Source organism: Microcaecilia unicolor, chromosome 1 (assembly GCF_901765095.1).
Source record: "Microcaecilia unicolor chromosome 1, aMicUni1.1, whole genome shotgun sequence".
NCBI lineage: Eukaryota > Metazoa > Chordata > Amphibia > Gymnophiona > Siphonopidae > Microcaecilia > Microcaecilia unicolor.
In genome coordinates, this window is record NC_044031.1 from 556903084 (window position 1) to 556923446 (window position 20363).

A 20363-nucleotide genomic window follows, 5' to 3' on the forward strand; every position below is an offset into this window, starting at 1 on the left:
TAAGATAAGGATCCTCTGTGGAACGCCTGAACTCTTAGTTGAGGAATTTAGGTTAACCATGTGTAAGTTCAACTGTTTAATTATGGCTGGGTTTTGTTGATAATATGTTTGTCTCTTGTTTTGTTTTGGGGGAGATGATGTGGAGGTTTAACCACGTGAAAGTTCAACTGTTTAATTATGGCTGGGTTTTGTTTGGGGGAGATGATTAGATAATTGTGCATCTGTTCACTTTCTTTAAAAGCTCTATTTGTATGTTACTTGCTTTTCATGTTTTATGTGCACATGTTTTACAGATAATTGTAATCTGGAATGAATGGATTTTCAGCCTTTATAAATCTGGAATGAGTCTGAAATTAAGTTAATATGATCATTTTTGAAGCCACAATAACTCAGTTTCTAAATATTATAAAATATATTGAGAAGGTAGTTTTATAAATCTGTTATAAAATTATCCTCTAAGGGGAGGGAGCAATTCTATAAAAATCTCCTATTAGATGCCCTAATGCTGCATGGTGTGAGCCTATTCTATGACAGCATCTGGGTGCCTGGATTCCATTGTAGAATATTGTTTTAACCCAGCATTGGCACACCTCCATGCACGTATTATGCCACTTAGGTGTGCCCTTTCAGAATATCACTTTGCTTCTTTGCTGCCAGTGACATGTCTAAGTACACGTTTACCCATGAAGATGACGGTATTCTGTACATTTACGTGCTCGGGTGGCTTATAAATGCAGGAGCCCTGTTATAGAATTGCCCTTTAAGGACTAGATTCAATAATTGGTGCTGAAAATAACTTGCACAGAGTGCTATTCTGCTTAGAGTTGTGAGCCACTTATAAAGTAGCACTTTAGAGCCAAGTCTTGCACCAAACTTTGGTTGTGAGGATTTATGCCAGCTAAAACCTGATGTAAATTCTGGCATACAAGTTAGATACAAATCTCCCAAATTATGTAACATTGCGTGCATCTTGTGAGAACACCCACAACTCATCTGTGCCCCTCCTATGACCATGCCCACTTTCGGGTTGTGCATCATGAGTTTTGTGCACAGAGTGTTATTGAATAGCACGCAGTGAAATGTGCATGCAACGTCCAGTTGAGGCCAATTAACACCAATAATTGATTGTTAGCATTCAGTTATTAGTATTAAGTGGCTCATTAAGCAAATAAAATGTGCATGCCTCTCAGGATCTTCCGCAAAATTCAGCGTGCATCTTTTAGCACCATATATAGAATTCAGGGGTAAATGCAGCACTTGGTCATTATAAACTTCTTGTTTTCAGTGTAAATGTTGTTATTTGTTATATCACTCATTCGTGTTTTTTTATTGAAACATTTTCAAGAGAAATATATGTGAAAATATACTTGAACAGTAACTTTCCATTGCAATAGAGGCAAATGTATTTTATCACAATCGCAGAGGTGAAGCTGGGTCACTCAAGTGTGGTGAATTATCCTTATTGAACTTGGACTGACCAGAAAAGACAAGAATTTCATTCAGCCAAGAAAAAGTTTTTTAATGGTACATTTTACAGTAGTATTTAAAGCTTGACACTGTATTACAGTACAATGAAATCACTGACTTGTTAATTACTTTGTCAAAGAAATCAAACAAAAACTCTGTGGTTACTGTACTTCTGGTTTTATTGACAGGAACATGGTTTCCAGTTCTACCACAGCAAATGGTTCAGCTGTACTTTGTGAAAACTTTCTTAAAACACTGGTGTACATGTGTTTCTTATGGAGATGCATGTTCTACATTTACAAATCCTTTTGTTGTTTTTAACCCTTGTGCTTTGGTTCCTTTTTTGTTTTTACTATTGTTCTTCCTAGAAAATGGAGACAAGGACATAGAACTTTTTGAAGGTCTGTATATAAAGAGTGGTTTGTTTTCTGCTGAAAGACTTGATCAGGGGCTGCGTCAGCAAAAAATAAACTCAGCTGCAATTGATCTCTGTTTAATTGCCTAAGCAAGCACTGGCATCTTGTGACCATTTTGCGATTGCACCTTTTTTTGTTAATGTTCCATTTCTGCTCATAGCTTTAAAGCAATAGTACTAGAGAAATGCCTCAAAATATCACCTTACCTGAAACCTGGTGTTAACAGCATACTTTGCTGGCATTATTCAAACTTTAGCTTGCGTGTTTTGTTCTAATACATTTTTAGATATTTATGAAGGTGTGTTATCGTATTAGTGCACATTATTAACACGGTTAATGTACTTTATTAGTAAATAGGTCCCACTATATGAAATGGCACCTGCAATAATATACATTGATGCAGGTTAGCACCTGGTAATATGGCGGCATGTTTTGGTAAATCTAGCCCTTTAGTTATTAACTTCTGTTTTTGAAATAAAGTATATACTATAGTTACGACCCTAGATTGAAAAATCATCTTCCTTGAATCCAGTCTTTATTCATCACACTCTGTTGGTAATGTACAGATGCCTTCCTGAGATTATAATTTTGGGTTCACCTCTTCAGACCTGGTTTGAATCTAGGTCTGGATGTGTAAATCTTTTAACGCCAATTTACTAGAGTCAGTTTAAATCCAATTTCTTTGGTTGAATTAAATTCATATTTTAAAATGTAAACATCTAATTGGAAATAAAATATCAATCGCTGGCATTTTTATTTAAAGCTTTATTTTTATTATTATATGTTTTAACTGTCAGAATCCTCTGCAAAAACCGGTTGGTTGCTAGTACTGCTACTTTAAAACTATGCAAGGTAATACAGATTCCTAACTTGTTGCATGTAAAAACTGGTCCTCCTACTGAGGGGCAAGGGGGATAATTTGTTCATACAATCTTTAACTCTGTTACCAGACTAAAAGATATCAATTGCAATCTGTATTTATGTTGTTGAGAGTGGAAAGGGTGTGTTTCACGTAGTCGTCTTTCAGTTCCTATGTTCTGGATTTTTATTTTCCTGGTTTTTAAAACTTTGTTCCTGAGCAGTAACGTAATTCTCTGTTTTCTTACATTTCGGGACCCATTTACAAAAGTGTGACAAAATTTGTAGTTACCATGTGTTAGTTGCAAAAATCAGTGCATGGTGACAGCAATGCCTCTGCAGTAATTGGGGCATGTCCAGTAGCTTCCCATACTGTTAATGCAGATACAATACACTTATCGCACACTGGCTGCATTGCAGTTAATACCACCTATGAAGGTAGTATCAAGTGATTTGCATTATCTGCCGAGGTAGGAGATAACTTAGGGCAGGGGTATACAACTCCGGTCCTCGAGAGCCGCAGGCAGGTCAGGTTTTCAGGATATCCACAATGAATATGCAGGAGATAGATTTGCATACCATGGAGGCAGTGCTTGCAAATCTATCTCCTGCATATTCATTGTGGATATCCTGAAAATCTGACCTGCCTGCGGCTCTCGAGGACCGGAGTTGCCTACCCCTGACTTAGGGCATATTATCACGCATTAACTGCAAAGTGCAGTCCATGCCCATTACCTGTTCAGTTTTTGTTCCGTTCTATGCTATATGCTTAGAGAGCAATTCTACAGCTAGGCGCCTCCATTTTGGCACCCTGAAGCTATGCATTAGGAGCCTATTCTATATCACAAGATGGGCTCCCAGGTTACGTTATAGAATACAAACTAATCTTATATTGACATACCTAATATTTAGTCAACCCCCATGAACCGGCATGAATGCAGGACCTTAAATGAGGAAGGGATGTGTAGAGTATTCTGTAAATTATATACATAAATTTGAGCCTCATCCCTTGCAAATGTGCATTATGTAGGTTAAGTGGGTATTTACAGAATAGCACTTAGGTGGCCTGCTAGCACTTACATGAATAAGTGTGCACATACATGCACAAGTGCTAGCATTCTAGACATTTACTTGTGCAAGTGGTGCATACATCATGGAATTGCCCTTTTTACCTGGGAATTAGCAGATAATTGTGAAAACATCACATGACCTGTAGACACAGCTGTGCATTAACAATTAGCATAAGCCAATTCCCTCATTAACCCCTTCATTCTATGTCACTTAAATATACATTCCGATTGCATGCATATATTTTATAGAATACCCCTATCCACGTGGGTAAGTGAATTAATCCCTTCATTCCATAACAGGTCACTTAAATATACATGCTGATTGCATGCATACATTTATAGAATGCTGCTATCCAGGCGGGTGAGTGTAAACTTAAGTAAATGGCAGCATTGTGCCTAAATACATAGTAACATAGTAGATGACGGCAGAAAAAGACCTGCACGGTCCATCCAGTCTGCCCAACAAGATAAACTCACATGTGCTACTTTTTGTGTATACCTTACCTTGATTTGTACCTGTCCTTTTCCAGGCATAGGCCATATAAATACTCTTCAATAATTACGCGCTAGACCTGCATAATGCATAATTGTTAGGGGGACATTCACATTGGCAGAGCATGGGCAATCCAAAGCCAGGAGTGACATTTATGTGAGCAACTTACAGAATATTGTTAGTTGCATGTGTAAATGTCACATTTAGGCACTAACATTTACACAAACCATTGACCTGGCTGTCACAAGTAATATGGCACCTAAATGGTGACACTCTGGTATAGAAGTGCCTCCTGAGGGTATCTCAGTAAAGTTCATGCTAATAGTTATGCACCAATGACATATATGCGTGTATGTGTGAACATACCCATGTAAGTGCCAAAATTCCACTTAAGTGCTATTCTATAAACATTCATATATTTTGTATTATCTATATTAATAAATCCCACCTTGAACGTTCTGAAACTCACTCCAAGGCAGAGAAGCTCACTCCAAGGCAGAGAAGCACAAAAATCCTGTAGTCTTCATAGGCTAGGACCAGTCACCCTCACTCACAGACCCGCCCTCAGCCACGCCCCATCTGTACATAAAACGCTACCTCAACATTCTGAAGACAACCTGCTGAAGCCATCTGCAAAATCCCTAAACAGTTCGTAAGTTCATGGTGGTGAAGCCATCCAACTCACCATATCTCTCTGCCCCGCCCTCGAGGGCGGAACACAGAGAGTAAAGGGATCCATAAAGGCACCCCTACCAACTGGCAACCCCCTCCAATAAACAACGACCCAGACAGGGGGAGTGTTTCAGTACTCCTCCCCCTGCCTAGGAATCGCTACAGACTGCTGGCAAACTCCCCAACCACACGACCACAAAAGCCACCCGCAACCCCCCCCACACACACACACAAACACACACACGCAAACACACACACACAAACACATACACACACATAAACACAAACACACACACAAACACATACACACACATAAACACACACACAAATGCAAACACATACACAAATACAAACACACACACAAACACATACACACACATAAACACACATGCAAACACACACACACACACACGCACATAAACACACACACAAACACATACACACAAACACAAACACATACACACACACAAACGCAAACACACACACACACATAAACACAAACACATACACACACACAAAGAGACACACACATAAACACACACACACATAAACACACACACACAAACACACACACACATAAACACACACACAAACGCAAACATACACACAGAAACACATACACACATAAACACAAACACACATAAACACAAACACACAAACAAACACACACACATAAACACACACAAACAAACACAAACAAACACACACACACACATAAACACACACACACACACAAACACAAACACACACATACACACACATAAACACACACACAAACGCAAACATACACACAGAAACACACACACAAACACATACACACATAAACACAAACACACATAAACACAAACAAACACACACAAACACACACACATAAACACACACAAACAAACACACACACACATAAACACACACACAAACGCAAACACACACACACACATAAACACACGCAAACACACACACACACAAAAACACACACATAAACACACACACAAACGCAAACACACAAACAAACACACACACATAAACACACACACGCAAACACACACACACATACACACACACACACACACAAACACACACACGCAAACACACACACACATACACACAAACACACACATAAACACACACACACGCAAACGCACACACAAACGCACACACACAAACACACACACACACACAGAAACACACACACACACAAAAACAAACACACACACACAAACACACACAAGCACACACACAAGCACACACAAACACAAACAAACAAACATACACAAACACACACACACACACACACACACACACATACAAACACACACACACACACACATACAAACACACACACACAAACAGCCTCGACGGTGCACCTCTAAGTGCCCCCCGCCGCATCGCCACAACAACCCGTGCAACGGAGCATCAGAATGCCCCTACCCCCCTTCCCTCTTCGCCGCATCACCCAACCCCTCTCCCGCCGCTTCACCAAGCCCCTCCCCCCTCACATCGACCGCCTCGCCACCCGCGACCGCTAATACAAACTCTGTCCGGCGGCTGCTGCTGCTTCTATTCAGCACGTACATAAAGAAAACAAAGAAACAAAAAAAAACAACCTCCTAAAATGCACCTCCGTGGAGAACCATCTCACATTGGCTGACGTCTCTGCAGCTGCTCCTCCTCTCCCCTCAACGTCAGTGCCCCTGCTGGAAGACCCCGGAGAAACGCCGAGACGTCAGAGGGGAGAGGAGGAGCGCATGCTGAGACTTCAGCCAATGTGAGATGCTTCTCAATGGAGGTGCGTTTTAGGAGGATTTTTTTGTTTGTTTTCTTTGTGTATGGGCTGCTGCTGCTGAATAGCAGAAGCAGCAGCCGCCGAACACAGTTTGTATTAGCAGTTGCGGGAGGCGAGGGGGTTGATGAGGGGGGGAGGGGCTTGGTGATGTGCCACGGTGGGGGGGTCGGGTGATGCGCGAAGGGGGGGGACAAGGGGCTTTCTTTGGGTGCTGCGCCGGCTGGGGGGGAAGGGGGGGTTCGCTGGACATGGGTGTCTGGAAGGAAGCAGGGGGAGGGAAGGGTCGCTGCACATGGGTGGCTGCGGGGGGGGGGGGGCAGGGAACAGGGAGATAGGGATGGGACTCCACACACCACATGGGTGCCTGCAAGGGGGACAGGGGATACAGGACGGACACTGCAGGGCGGGCAGGGGGACAGAAGGGTTGGTGGTCATCAGGGGGGACAGGTGGGTCGATGGACATGGCTGGCCACAGGGGAGGAATAGGGAAAAAGGAGAGGAGTGTCCTCAGACATAGGTGGCTGCACAGGAGAGGAGGGTCGCTGGACATGGGTAGCTGCAGGGGGGGCAGGGGGACAGAAGGGTCGCTGGACATGGCTGGCTGCAGGGGGGACAGGGGAGAGAGGAGGGACGCTGCACATGCGTGCCTGCAGGGGGACAGGAGGGATGCTGAGGGGGGGGGGGGCCTGAGACCACATGGGTGGCTGCAGGGGGAGCAGGGGAGACAGGAAGGACGCAGCAGGGGGAGAGGAGGGTTGATGGGCATGGGTGGCTGCAGGGAGATGCTGGATATGGGTGGCTGCAGGGGGAACACGGGGAGAGGAGGGTCGCTGCACATGCCTGGCTGCAAGGGGGCAGGGGAGAGAGAGGGGGTGAGGGGGTTCCTCACACCACACACGCAGTCACTCATTCTCTGTCTGCCACATACACTCTCACTCACACACTCACTGTCTTTGTCCATCTCTCTCACAGTGTCACACAGAAACACAAACACTGTCTCTCACACACTCTCTCTCTTTCGCACAAACACATACACTCTGTCTCTCTCTCTCTCTCACATTCTTTCTCTGACACACACGCTCCATCTCTCACACACGCTCTTTCTGAAACATACACTCCAAGGAAAACCTTGCTAGCGCCCGTTTCTTTTCTAACAGAAACGGGCCTTTTTTACTAGCATGTATATAATAGGTAGATGCACACATGGGTGAAGTCCAGGTGGAGTATGGGCAGGACTCACATGTGGAGGGGCATTTTCAATATGATGTCTAAATCTGATTTTGGACGTTTTGCAAAATGGTCCAAAAATCCAGTAACAAACATGGCTATTTTCAACCCAGAAAACCGTACAACTTTTTATTTCAAAAATAGACATTTGCTAGACATTTTTGTGCTTAGTGTGTCTATCTTTTAGGACCATTAAAATAAAAAAAAAACATCCAAGGGAAAAGGACAGAAACAAGCCATTGGGATGTCTGGGGGGGGGGGGGGGGGGGCATCATTCTTAGTAGACTGGCCACACAGATATCCCAGTAGAGCAGTGGGGGCACTGTAGTAGACTTCACATAAAAGGTCTCAGGTACACATCTCACTGTTACCCCCTGATATTCTATAGTGAGCCATCCAAAATCTACCAAAAGCCTACTGTACCCAACAGTACACCACTAAAATAGCTCTTATACCTGTAGGTGTTGCCTATATGTAGGTAGAGTAAGTATTTAGTGTGTTTTGGAGGGCTCACACATTCCACCACAAGTGTAGCAGTTCGAGTGGGATATGGGCCTGGGTCCCCTTCTGTACATTCCACTGCACTGACCACTAGACTACTCCAGGGACTTGCTTGCTGCTCTAATAGGAATGGCCATCATATCTAAAACTGGCCTAGAGCCTGGTATGTACTGTCACTGTCACATCAGAAGAGTCTGGGAGGGAGTCAGTGACCATAGAGGGAGTAAGGGTGGTCATTTAGGGCACCTTTTGGTCACTTAGTTGTGATTGAAACTGGTCTAGCCAAAAAATCTTAATTTTGTTCCATTATTGTAGAATAACGTTAACTTTTGGTTCCGCCCATGTCCACCCCAAAACCCTCCCCCAACATGCCCTCTTGAAATTTGGACAAACTGTGGAGCAAAACCTCTAAAATTGGGATGTAGAAAATCACAACTGTGATGTTTTTGAGAGAAAAACATCCTTCTGCCACCTTTTGATTTTTTTTTTTTTTACTTTTTTTGTTTTGAAAATGAGCCCCACAGTCTACAAAATACTGGAAGTTTCATATGTATCACTGGAACATAGGCACACTCAGGCCAGATGTATGGCTGGCTTAAGTGCTCACACAACTTATAGGCACGTATTTTCACTATTATGCCAGTATTCTTCAAAGAAAAGTAAGCATCTACATTCCTTTTATAGGATAGGCTCCTACCAGGTGCCCAGTTATAGAGTTATCCCCTAGCATTTATGCACCTGTTATGCATGTAAATGTTTAGAATACTAGCATTTATGTGACTGTATATTCACTTAAATGTGTAAATGCTAGGATGCTGCCTAAGCACTGTTCTGTACCAATCCATGTAACTAGCATAGTGCATAAGTGCAAGATGGGGGGGAATACACAGGGGTAGAGTATGGGCAGGACATAGGCAAAACTCCTACTTAATACACATACTGTAGGTTGCATGTATTCCTGGCTGCAGCACTTAAGCACTTTTACACTGTATCTACCAGCTTTATGGCTGGTATAATTGATATCACCTAAATCGTAGGCATGTAAATACTCAGTTACGCTAGTGCTCTATAAAGGAACGTAGGTGACCTGTTATAGAATTGCCCCCCTAATTGCTTATAGCACTTTAGTAAATGGGCCCCTTTTTGTGTTTGGTGTTCTTAAAGAAAAAGAGTGTGTAGTGTATCATGGTCACAGTTGACCTAGATATAGCATGAGATCCAGAACTTGGTGATAACACTTCATAAGAAAACTTGGAATTAATAGAAAATAATTCTAGCTAAGCAGCTTGTGTCTTTTAATGTTTTTTTTCTCTTTTGTTGGCATGTTTGTTGTTAGATAGTTTGGAAATTACTCATATACCGGTATGTAAACATAAGGACCCTTTTTGTTAGATTTGTAAAAATTATTGAACGTCTATCAGCTTTTATACTACAGCTTCTAAAGTCTATTTTGAAATGACAAAATCATAAATATATCTTTATATAATTCAAGTTCAGTCTTTGACCAAATTAAATGTATTGTATCATATTTGAAAAATGGTGTGAAAATCGTTTTTTAGGTTGGTGACTGTTTTTTAAATATTTTTTTCCTGAATTTACAATGTGTCTCAGCTTGACTTAACAGCAGTCGCGTAGCCAGACCTGGCATTTAGGGGGAGAGGGGCCCATAGTTTAACATGATGGGGGGGGGGGGTTACTAGGCATATAGGTGTGAGTAACTCTTGATATACTCCTAAATAATGCCATGCAGTGCACTTGATAGATTTCTAAGTGAACAGTCTGTCCTGCATCATCATAAACCCCAATACACATTTGTGGAAAATTTGGAAACACCGACATTTTTAAATATAGTTGCATTATCCCATAACTTTAACTTTGCCATTATAGTAGACGTGTCTGACCATCACAGTGTCCTGCAATATAGATTAACCACAGTAGCACACACATATCTTTCAACTTTGCTTTATAACAAATATAAATTTCTCATAAACCTGTATTAATAAAACAGGTAAATACTTAGTAGCAGTTTAATTATGTAGCCTGAAAATCTAATATAAAAAATACTGACACTGCACACTGGACTATCATGCTGTTAACTTAAACATATGTTTATTTTGCATCCACAGAAACCCCCATAGCCCCTCCTCTAAGAATGATATACAAAATTTAAAAAGATACAGCAGAAATAGAAACAATTCAAAGAAGGGCGATCAAAATGATTAAGGGGAATGAACTCCACTCGTTTGAGGAAAGGCTTAAGAGGTTAGGGCTCTTCAGCTTGGAATAGAGATGGCTGAGGGGGGATATGATTGAGGTCTACAAAATCCTGAGTGGTGTAGAATGGGTAAATGTGAATTGATTGCTTATCCTTTCAAAAAAGTACAAAGACTAGGGACACTCAATGAAGTTACGTGGTAATACTTTTAAAATTAATAGAAGGAAATATGTTTTCACTCAACAAATAGTTTATCTCTCAAACTAATTAAGAAGGACTCCTTCCTATATTTTAAAACTTCCAATGAAGCCAACATAGCTTTCACATTCTTCACAGCCTGTCTAGAGTGCACAAAACCCACCTGTAGTTCAGCAGTGATATTGGGGAGTATCTGTGCAAGATGATTTGGCAATATTTTTGCAAATAGTTTGTCTTCTCCATGATATTGGTCAATTAAAATTCTGGCCAGGCCAATGTGCTATGCCGCTGGGGCCATACGTGGCTCTTTTGCATGACTCTTAAACAAGGAGCAAACAAATCTCACTCAGAAACCCCAAAAGTGTATTATACTTAACTTTTTATTAGCAGTTGGTGATATCATGCAGGTGCAGCAAATTATTCATCAACTGACAATTAGATAAGCAGACAGGAGTCGCAGAATTGAGGTGAACATGACTGCTTTGATTGGGTTGCTCAAGATTTTGATAGCAGTTCAAATTTTAAATACTGCTGGAATTTTCTATTTTTATAAGCTATTTTAAGCACGTTTACACATGTTATTCAAATAAAGTACTACGTCCTGTATTATCATAGAGATCTTGGGTCCGGCTTGGCAAGTGATTGATATTATGCAGTAGGCTCAAGGGTCTGGAATAGCTGAGCGTTATAGGAGACCTAATAGCCTGACCACTGTTTCTTATCTGATGCCGCAGGTCCCCTCCCTTATTTTTCTCACATCACAGTTTCTTTTCTTCCCTTTTATATATATGATGTTTGATTGAGGAACATCAGCATAGTCATCACAACTGATGACTAGTTCCCTCTTCTTTATCCTAATTCTTTGCATTTTATGACAAGTACCAAAATTAGGAAATAATCACAGCAGGCAGATAAACATAGAAACTGTGGGGGACCTTCTTCTGCCCCTGGCCTGGGGAATGAATGGGCAGCAACAGATTATAGACATCAACTCTAAAGTCATGAGGCCATGCACCGGTCCGAGCATTAGCATCTATACAAAAGATATTTCAGCAAAGTCCTGAAAGATGTTCTAAATGCATGTCTCAACAAAAGTCCCAACAAACAGAAACTTACAATAGAGATCATATTCTCTACACCCAAGAGGCAATGATTTTCTCAAGCTAATAAGAAACATTTTAAAAACTTGTTTACAACCAGTGTGCAGGCTTTTCTGGGAAATTAAGGATGTTTTTATATCACTATACTATGTTGTGCCTTTCTGTTCTAGTCACAATTGGTAATAAAAGTATGCAGGAATGGGGAAAAAACATGCTTTAGCGGCAGCTTATAAATCTCTTAGCCAAAATAGAAAATATATAGTTCTAAAGAGATAGTGTTTCTAGCAAGCAGGTAGGCCTTACAATCTGACTTCCACTCCAAAATAACCAGGATTTTTCTATCATGCATCACTCCACCTATTGGTAGTAAGGCTGATAAGGGTAGTATTACAACATATGCAGATATAACAAGTAGTAAGCTAGGCCTTGGCTAATACAAAACCAAAGGCTAAACAATTTTATAATTTTACTTCTCTACTCTAAGGGCCCTGTTTACAAAGGTGCACTAGTGTTTTAGCATGCACTAAAAATTAGCACGTGCTAACCGTAAAGATGCCCATAATATTCCTGTGGGCGTCTACACAGCGTGCACTAAATTTTACTACTCGCTCGCTAGCGCGCCTTTGTAAACATGGCCCTAAGTAACTTCTGCATGTATTGTAGTGACTAATACAACAAACAGTTTCTAATTTGAGTACCTTCCGTTTACTTTTTGCTTTTGCATATTTGGTTACATATAGGTGCTCATTTTCAAAGCACATATTTTTGTTACATTTGTACCCCGCGCTTTCCCACTCATGGCAGGCTCAATGCGGCTTACATAGGGCAATGGAGGGTTAAGTGACTTGCCCAGAGTCACAAGGAGCTGCCTGTGCCTGAAGTGGGAATTGAACTCAGTTCCTCAGTTCCCCAGGACCAAAGTCCACCACCCTAACCACTAGGCCACTCCTCTACTTACAAAGTTACATAGAGGCATATTTTGAAAGCATTTATTTATTTATTTAGCCATTTATATCCCACACTTTCCCGCCCATGGGCAGGCTTAATGTGGCTTACATTAGTTCAAAAGGCTAACAGCAGTATGAAAGGACACTTCAATCTAGTAATAGACAAACAGACACATTAAGGGCGAGGTAGTTGGTGGAGAGAGACAGAGGGAGAGAAGTGAGAGAGGAGGTAAGGAATGCAGTATGGTTGCATAACATAATGGGTCAGAAAACATTAAGGCAGTGCGGAGCTGCAGTGTAAGCTGTCCTGAATAAAGCGGTCTTCAGGGAGATTCTGAAAGCCTGTTGTTCGGAGGTAGCTTTTACTGAGTTTGGTAAACCATTCCACAAACGTGCACTGATGTAGGGAAAGGTAGATGCGTGGCTGGTTTTATACTAGAGGCCATTGCACGAGGGGTAGTGGAGATGTAAATAGGATCGGGAAGATTTACTCAAGTTCCTTGGTGGCAAGAGGAGAAGATTATCCATATAAGCTGGAGCTTCGCCGTGTAGGATTTTGTGCACCAGGGCGCAAATTTTGAATGTAATACGTTCCTTGACAGGTAGCCAGTGCAGTTTTTCTCGTAGAGCTGACGAACTTCGATTTACCATAGATAATCTTGCAGCGGTATTTGGGCAGTCTGTAATTTTTTAAGAAGTAGTTCCATGCACCCTGCATAGATACCATTGCAGTAATCAAGATGACTCAAAACAAGAGACCGCACTAAATTGCAAAATACTTCTCTAGGGAAAAAAGGTTTTATACGCTTCAGTTTCCAAAGAGAGAAGAATGCTTTTTTCACGGCTGCATTAGTGTGATCTACTAGAGTTAGATTTCTGTCAAGTATTACTCCTAGAATTTTCAGAGACGTAGAGATTGGCAGGTCAAGCCCAGGTGCAGTTAAGGTGGTAGGATTGTACTTGTTGTAAGGTGATGTGAGTAGAAGGCAATGAGTTTTCTCTGTGTTGAGCGTCAATTTAAAGGAGTTCGCCCAGGGACGTACAGTTTGTAACCCAATGCTGATGTTGGCAGCTATTTCAGCTAAGTCTTTTTTGAAAGGAACGTAGATGGTGATGTCATCCACATAAATGAACAGTTGGAGACCAAGTTTAGAAAGAGCTGTGGCTACAGCAGTGGCGTAGCCAAGGGTGGACCCGGGTGGGCCTAGGCCCACCCACTTTGGGCTCAGGCCCACCCAGTAGCAGCACACCTATGAAGTGTCTGGCAGGGATCCCCAAGCCCCACCAGCCGAAAATTCCCAACAACTGTCCTTCCTGCATACCAGCCTTCCCTCTAATGTATTCCCGCCTATGCGGAAACAGGAAGTTGCATCAGAGGGAAGGCTGCCAGTGAAAACCTGCTATTTAAAAGGTATGGGGGGAGGGGGATGTTTGAGAGACCCTATGGCATACAGGCAAGAGAAGGAGAGACCAAATCACTTGTGGGACAGGGCAGAGTTATTTTGCCCACCCATCTGGGGCCCAGGCCCACCCAAAATTGGGTGTCTGGCTACGCCCCTGGGCTAGAGGAATGAGCATCAAGTTAAACAGTGTAGGAGAAAGCGGCGAACCCTGTGGTACACCACAGACAGCTGGCCAAGAAGATGATAAACTTCCTCCGGAGATTACTTGGTAGGTTCTGGTGGTCAGGAAGCCCTTCAACCAATTCAGTACATTGCCACTGGTCCCAAAATAATCAAGGAGCTGCAGTATAATAGTAGTAACCTATGGAACTTTGTAAGTCTATGTGTTTTGAAAATGAGCCTCATAGCATTGTTGCGGTTACATTGATTATTATATTCTTGATGCCAGAATAAGCATTTTACTTGGTTTACAGTTTATTTCTACACCTACTTATAGAAATAAAGCAAATCTAAATTGGTAACAATCAGCTTTTCTTAGTCATTTACCCTATTGCAATGGTACTAATACTAAACGAGTATTATTCAGATAATCTTCTTTCATCATATTTAGCATCAACACTTTGTTGTGTAAAAAGTAATGGTTTCAGTCTTCAGTTCAGATTAAAGTTCTAGCATAGAGATTTGTTTTTGTTGCATGTAGAAATTTATACAAACATGCTCAAAGGACAGTTCAGTTGATCTCTTCTGCATCAGCTTGATGTAGCTGATGTAGGGTGTTGTCAATGTCAGCCCAGGTTGTAAATATGCTGTCAGGTAACTGAAACTGCATGCTTGCAGGACAGGTTTAATTTCTCACAGGTGTTGTAACAACCAACGGGTAGGCACTGGAACAGCAATATCTGTATCATAACATATTATCACATTCAAAAGTCCCTTTCCTGGCTTCACAATTTCTCACTGTGAGTACACATAAGATTTATGTTGTACCAAAGTCCTGTTCTGTCTCAAAACAAATACTTGTGTATGCTCACCCCAAAATGTCCTGAACCATCCCTGTGGTATGGTATATGTTTGTCTGTTTATCTCTCCCTATCAAGAAAATGTATGTATTGGAGTGATGTAGCACTATTTCTACTGGCACTCTCCCTGCTTACCTCTGGCCTAGTGTGGTTTCTCTGGCAGCATAGCACAATTCTTCTTCACCTTCCTAGAGAGATGATGTGATGCCACAACCAGGCATTGCCCCTACCTCCAAAGCCTGGATTTCAGGTTATGAAAGCAGTAAACCCATGTGGAAGTCGGCAACCACTTGTAAGACCGTTTCAACCCAGACTTTCAGAAGGCATATTTTTGCATAGCCCCCCCCCCCCCCCCCCCCCCCCCCCATTGCTGCATGTTCTCTGGCAGTCAATCAGTTCTGCTGCTGCTCTTGGCTGGTAGGAAATGTAGAAGATCCAAGTAATCTGAAGATGCAGCCTGTTCGGTGAAGTGACTTCTATTGTTGGCAATCCTTATATAATGGTTGTTTTGTCAGGGCTTCCACGGTGCTCTTTGGTCACATGTAGGGTTACTATATGGTTCCAGTAAAAGGAGGACAGATTGAACCAGTCTGGGTTTTACTTCCATTGCTTTCAATGGAAGCAAAACCCGGACTGGATCAATGTGTCCTCCTTTTTCTGGAGCCATATGGTAACCCTAGGCACGTGTGATCACAGGAAACATTGCAATTGATCCAGAGTATGATATATGGCTGTTGCTTCACTTGGCTTCTTGTCTGCAGGCAGAGTCCCAGTGTAGTCTGTCTGCCAGGTCTCAATTGCTTATATGTTTTGCTGAGTGTAGCTACTTGGTTCAGGATTCACTGGCAATCTCTTCACTGTTGCACAGAGATTGCATTCTTGTACAGCTGCTTCTTCTTTGGTGCATGTTCCATTGTTGGACATCCTTTGTAGCATTTCCCACTAGTAGGTGGAGGAATAGCCCAGTGGTTAGTGCAGCAGACTTTGATCCTGGGGAATTGGGTTCAATTCTCACTGCAGCTCCCTGTGACTCTGGGGAAGTCACTCAACCCATTGCCCCAGGTACAAAATAAGTACCTGCATATACTATGTAAACCGCTTTGAATGTAGTTGCAAACATACTACAGAAATATGGTATATCAAGTCCCAATTCCCTTCTCTTCTCCTTTACTCTTAGCTCTTGCATGATGGGTTCATTTGACACTGCTATCAGTTGATCAGGTTGGTGGCTGGCCCAGAGTGAGAGGGTATGGGCATCTTCAAACTCTGTGGTAATGGTTCTTGACACTCCCAATGGCCAAATAGAGTCCCATAATTCTTGTTTACCCCAATGATGCTTGTACCTCTTGGATTTCCAGTCTGGGAGCCATTGCACTAGACCTTCATTTGTGTAGATGACTGTCTTTTCTTCCAGTTCTAGGTTCTGGATGACTATACCTTGCTGGCAGAGGGCTGCTCCCTCCACTGGTCAAAAGGTTGCAGTTACCCACTCTCAGCCCTCTAATTCTTCATGTGGTGTAGCCTTGATTGCCATGGGTTCCTGTGGCAAAGTCTCTGTTTCAGCACAGGTTACTGTTGGAGCCATCTCTTCTGATAACTGTGATGGCTTTGTAGATTGCTGTCTTTTTAGTTTGTAAGAGTATCCCTCTTGAGTGTACCACTTCCACATCACTATGGCTTGGTTTTGGAGGCCAGTGGCTTCTTGTCTTAGTGCTCAGGCCTATGTCTCTTACTATTCGACTATGAGTAGGCATGTCTTCACTTGAACTGGCTGGCTGCCAGTTCCATGCTTGGTTTGGAGGGGGGTCCAGTCAGTGGTTAGCAGTTGCTTTTCCAGAGGTGGATGCGCTTGCTCTCTATTTCAGAAAGTCTTCTGGCCCCAAATTCTACAAACATCTTTGTGATTCTTTTTCTACTGCAAACTCCAGGTGTTGCTGTTGATCTTGCAACTTCTAATTCAAAAGGTGGTGTGATTTCACTGATTCCTTCCCAATACAGCCTGCTCTTGAAAATGGTTACTGCAACTTCTCAAAGGATCTCAGTCCTTCAGCATCACTACAATGTTACTGAGACCCTTCACCAATCACCACCAACCTGCAGCTTGTAGAAAGCGAGCAACAAAAGGGCAAAAAAGTAAAACCTGAAATAAAAACAATCCACTGTCAGCCAAACTGATAATGTCTTTGACAAGCATTTCTAAAAAGCCAGGGCTCTCCTAGGGGCCTGCTGTTTGATGAGGGTGTCCAGAAAGCTGAATCACTCCTAAGAGCTGCTACTCTCCATGCCCAAAGTGACCACAAAGTGCTTGGCTGCTGTCAGTGGATCAATTAGCTTGGAGTTACCATTGTAGAACACCTACAATCTAGTGGAATACAGTAATGAAAAGAAAATTTCACACTCTACTAAAGTGGGCCAAATTTGAGCATGTTTTCCTCTGAGCATCTACCCAAGCAGACTAGTCCTAAAAATGGAGTACCTTTCTAGACTCATAATTGAGAGCTTTCTCAGCATGCAGAGCCTATAGAATTTTTGCTTATGTCCAAAGTTTAGTAACTTAAAAATTATGACCCTAGGGTGGGCTTCCTCCTCTTGTTGAGGCCCCACTCTGTGTATTTGCTCCATTCTTAGAGAGCCTAGTTGGTTATCCCACTGCAGCGGTTGCAGCAACCAAGCTCCACGAAAGCCTCAGAGTCCAGGCTCTGCCCAGTTCTTCGGTATCCCTACAAAACAACAGGTTGTTACAGCAAGAGTGGTTTTCTAGATCATCTATTTTATCTTCCAGACAAGCTAATTTCATATATATTTATTACTGCAGTCTCTCTGTTGTGTGCATTTTATCCTCCAGTGCACTAGTTCTCTGTTTACATTCATCAAAATCAAGCCCCAGATTATCCAAAAGTCCGTGGACTGCCTCTATTTTAACACCTAAAATTTGCAGCCTGTTGAGAAAGAAAGCTTCTACAGTGGATGTTACCTCTGTTACAATTTCTGTTTTCTATGCCAAGCTGATTGAGTGATTTCAGGGGCTCAGTGAGCCCACCAGTTTTCTTTCAATGACATGCTGCGCCTCTTTCTTTTTCCACTGCAGCATAGGCACCATGGCTCCATTAAAACTCCAAAATTCTTATTGCCTATTCCATTTCTGTTTTTATTCCTTTTAAATTTTGTAAACCACTATGATTTTAATTATTATTTGCAGTATATCAAATAACTAAATTGGACCTTTGATTATGAGTTCCAACTTGATCTTTGCAGGCTGATATTCAAAACCATAACCATATATACTAAGGATGGTGTCCAATAGTTTGAAGGATTAGGATGACATTGTAGTTAACAATGCTTGATAGATGTCAGGATTGCTTGGTAACTTGCCTGCGGGGTGCAAAGGTGGTGGACCTCACACATCAGCTAGATAAAATTTTAGATAGTGCTGAGGTGGAGCCACCTGTTGTGGTACACGTGGGAACAAATGACATAGAATGGTGTTGGAAGGAAGTTCTGAAAATCCAAAGTTAGATGGTTAGAAATTTGAAACCCAGAACTTCCAGGGAGGCATTCTAAGAAATGTTCCATGTTCCACATGCAGGATCCTAGAGGCAGGCAGAACTCTGGAATTTGATGATGGTGCAGGGAATAGGGCTTTAGATTTGCTGGAACTGGGCAACATTTTAGAGAAAGGGGAGCATATTCCAAAAGGATTGGCTTCATCTTAACCAGAATGGAACCCAACTGCTGGGTGCAACGGCAGTTGTTCATATTTTTCTATGGAATTCTATTCCTTTACTGTTGAGCCTGGAGAAAGAAAGTGAAAAGTTGACTCTTTTTCCATTCATTGATTGTCTTGATTAATTTTTAATGTGATAATTGTTACTGGATTATAAAATAGGGGAATGTATGAGTTGTAGAGTTTTATTTTATCATCATGGTTAGAAGTGAGGTGAAGTTAGAGGATTTGAAGGAGTTGATCTAGGTTGACCATATTTGTTTGACTGATTATATATTTTTGTACCATGCTTCAGACTTATTGTAGAGAGGTACACTCAAATTTTAAACAATAAAAATGAATAGAGCAACTTTTAAGCTGGAACACAGAGGAAAGGCAACAGTCACTCAGCTATTATAACCAAAAGAATATTTTTCTTAGAATGGAAAATGGACCTATATGAAGAAAATAGGAAATGGGGAAAGCACTGGCAACACATTGGTAAGGCAGGCAAAATGAGAATATAAGAAGAAACTTGCTGCTAAGGCAAAAAAACATCTTGGATTTGAGACATAATTACTCACCGATCGAAATATGAGTTCAAGGAGAGTACACTTATAATCTATTAAGGGTAGTGGATTTCATATACTACCTTTCTGTGGTACAACCAAAGTGGCTTATTCTTATTATAAGCAGGTACTTTCTTTGTCCCCAGTGGGCTCACTATCTAAGTTTTTGTACCTGGGGCAATGGAAAGTGAAGTGATTTTCCTAAGGGTCAAGGAAAGAAGCAGGATTTGAACGCTAGCTTTCCTGGTTCCCAGCCTGCTATTCCTACACTATTCTGCTTAGGTGCATTGGAAACAAAAATCTGTTAGATAGTAAAAATGGAGTAGCAAGAGGCTGGCTGCAATCAAAGAAGCCGCTGTATCCAACCTATCAACCTTACCCCTTGAGTTCTTTTGTCAAGCATGGATGAGACAGGAAAAATCCTGCTACCAGAATGGGAACCTGAATCGTGCACTATTGGGTGGGTGCCTGGGCCTATCCCAGAGGTCCTTTTACAAAGGTGTGCTATCATTTTTAGCACACGCTAAAAATAAGCGTGCACTAAATGCTAGAGATGCCCATATATTCCTATTAGCATCTCTAGCGTTTAGTGTGCACTAATCATTAGCGTGTGCTAAAAACACTAGCACACCTTTGTAAATGGACCCCTCCTCCAGGGCCGTGCCAACACGGTAAGTGGGGTAAGCACCGCAGGGGGGCGCCTGCCTTCAAGGGCGTCGCTG

The 20363-nt window shown here is 41.9% G+C and overlaps 1 protein-coding gene across 36 annotated transcripts in view; it reads left to right on the top strand.

Moving 5' to 3' along the window:
• Positions 1–20363, top strand: part of RIMS2 (regulating synaptic membrane exocytosis 2) — a 1685778-nt gene that overhangs the window by 1386376 nt on the left and 279039 nt on the right. For 10 of the 36 annotated variants that reach the window (XM_030217770.1, XM_030217734.1, XM_030217653.1 and 7 more), the window contains one exon: positions 1836–1868. The exons of the other annotated variants lie outside the window; for them this stretch is intronic. In XM_030217770.1, the coding sequence (XP_030073630.1) occupies positions 1836–1868 (33 nt within the window). The remainder of the gene's footprint in view (positions 1–1835; positions 1869–20363) is intronic. 36 annotated transcript variants of the gene reach the window in all.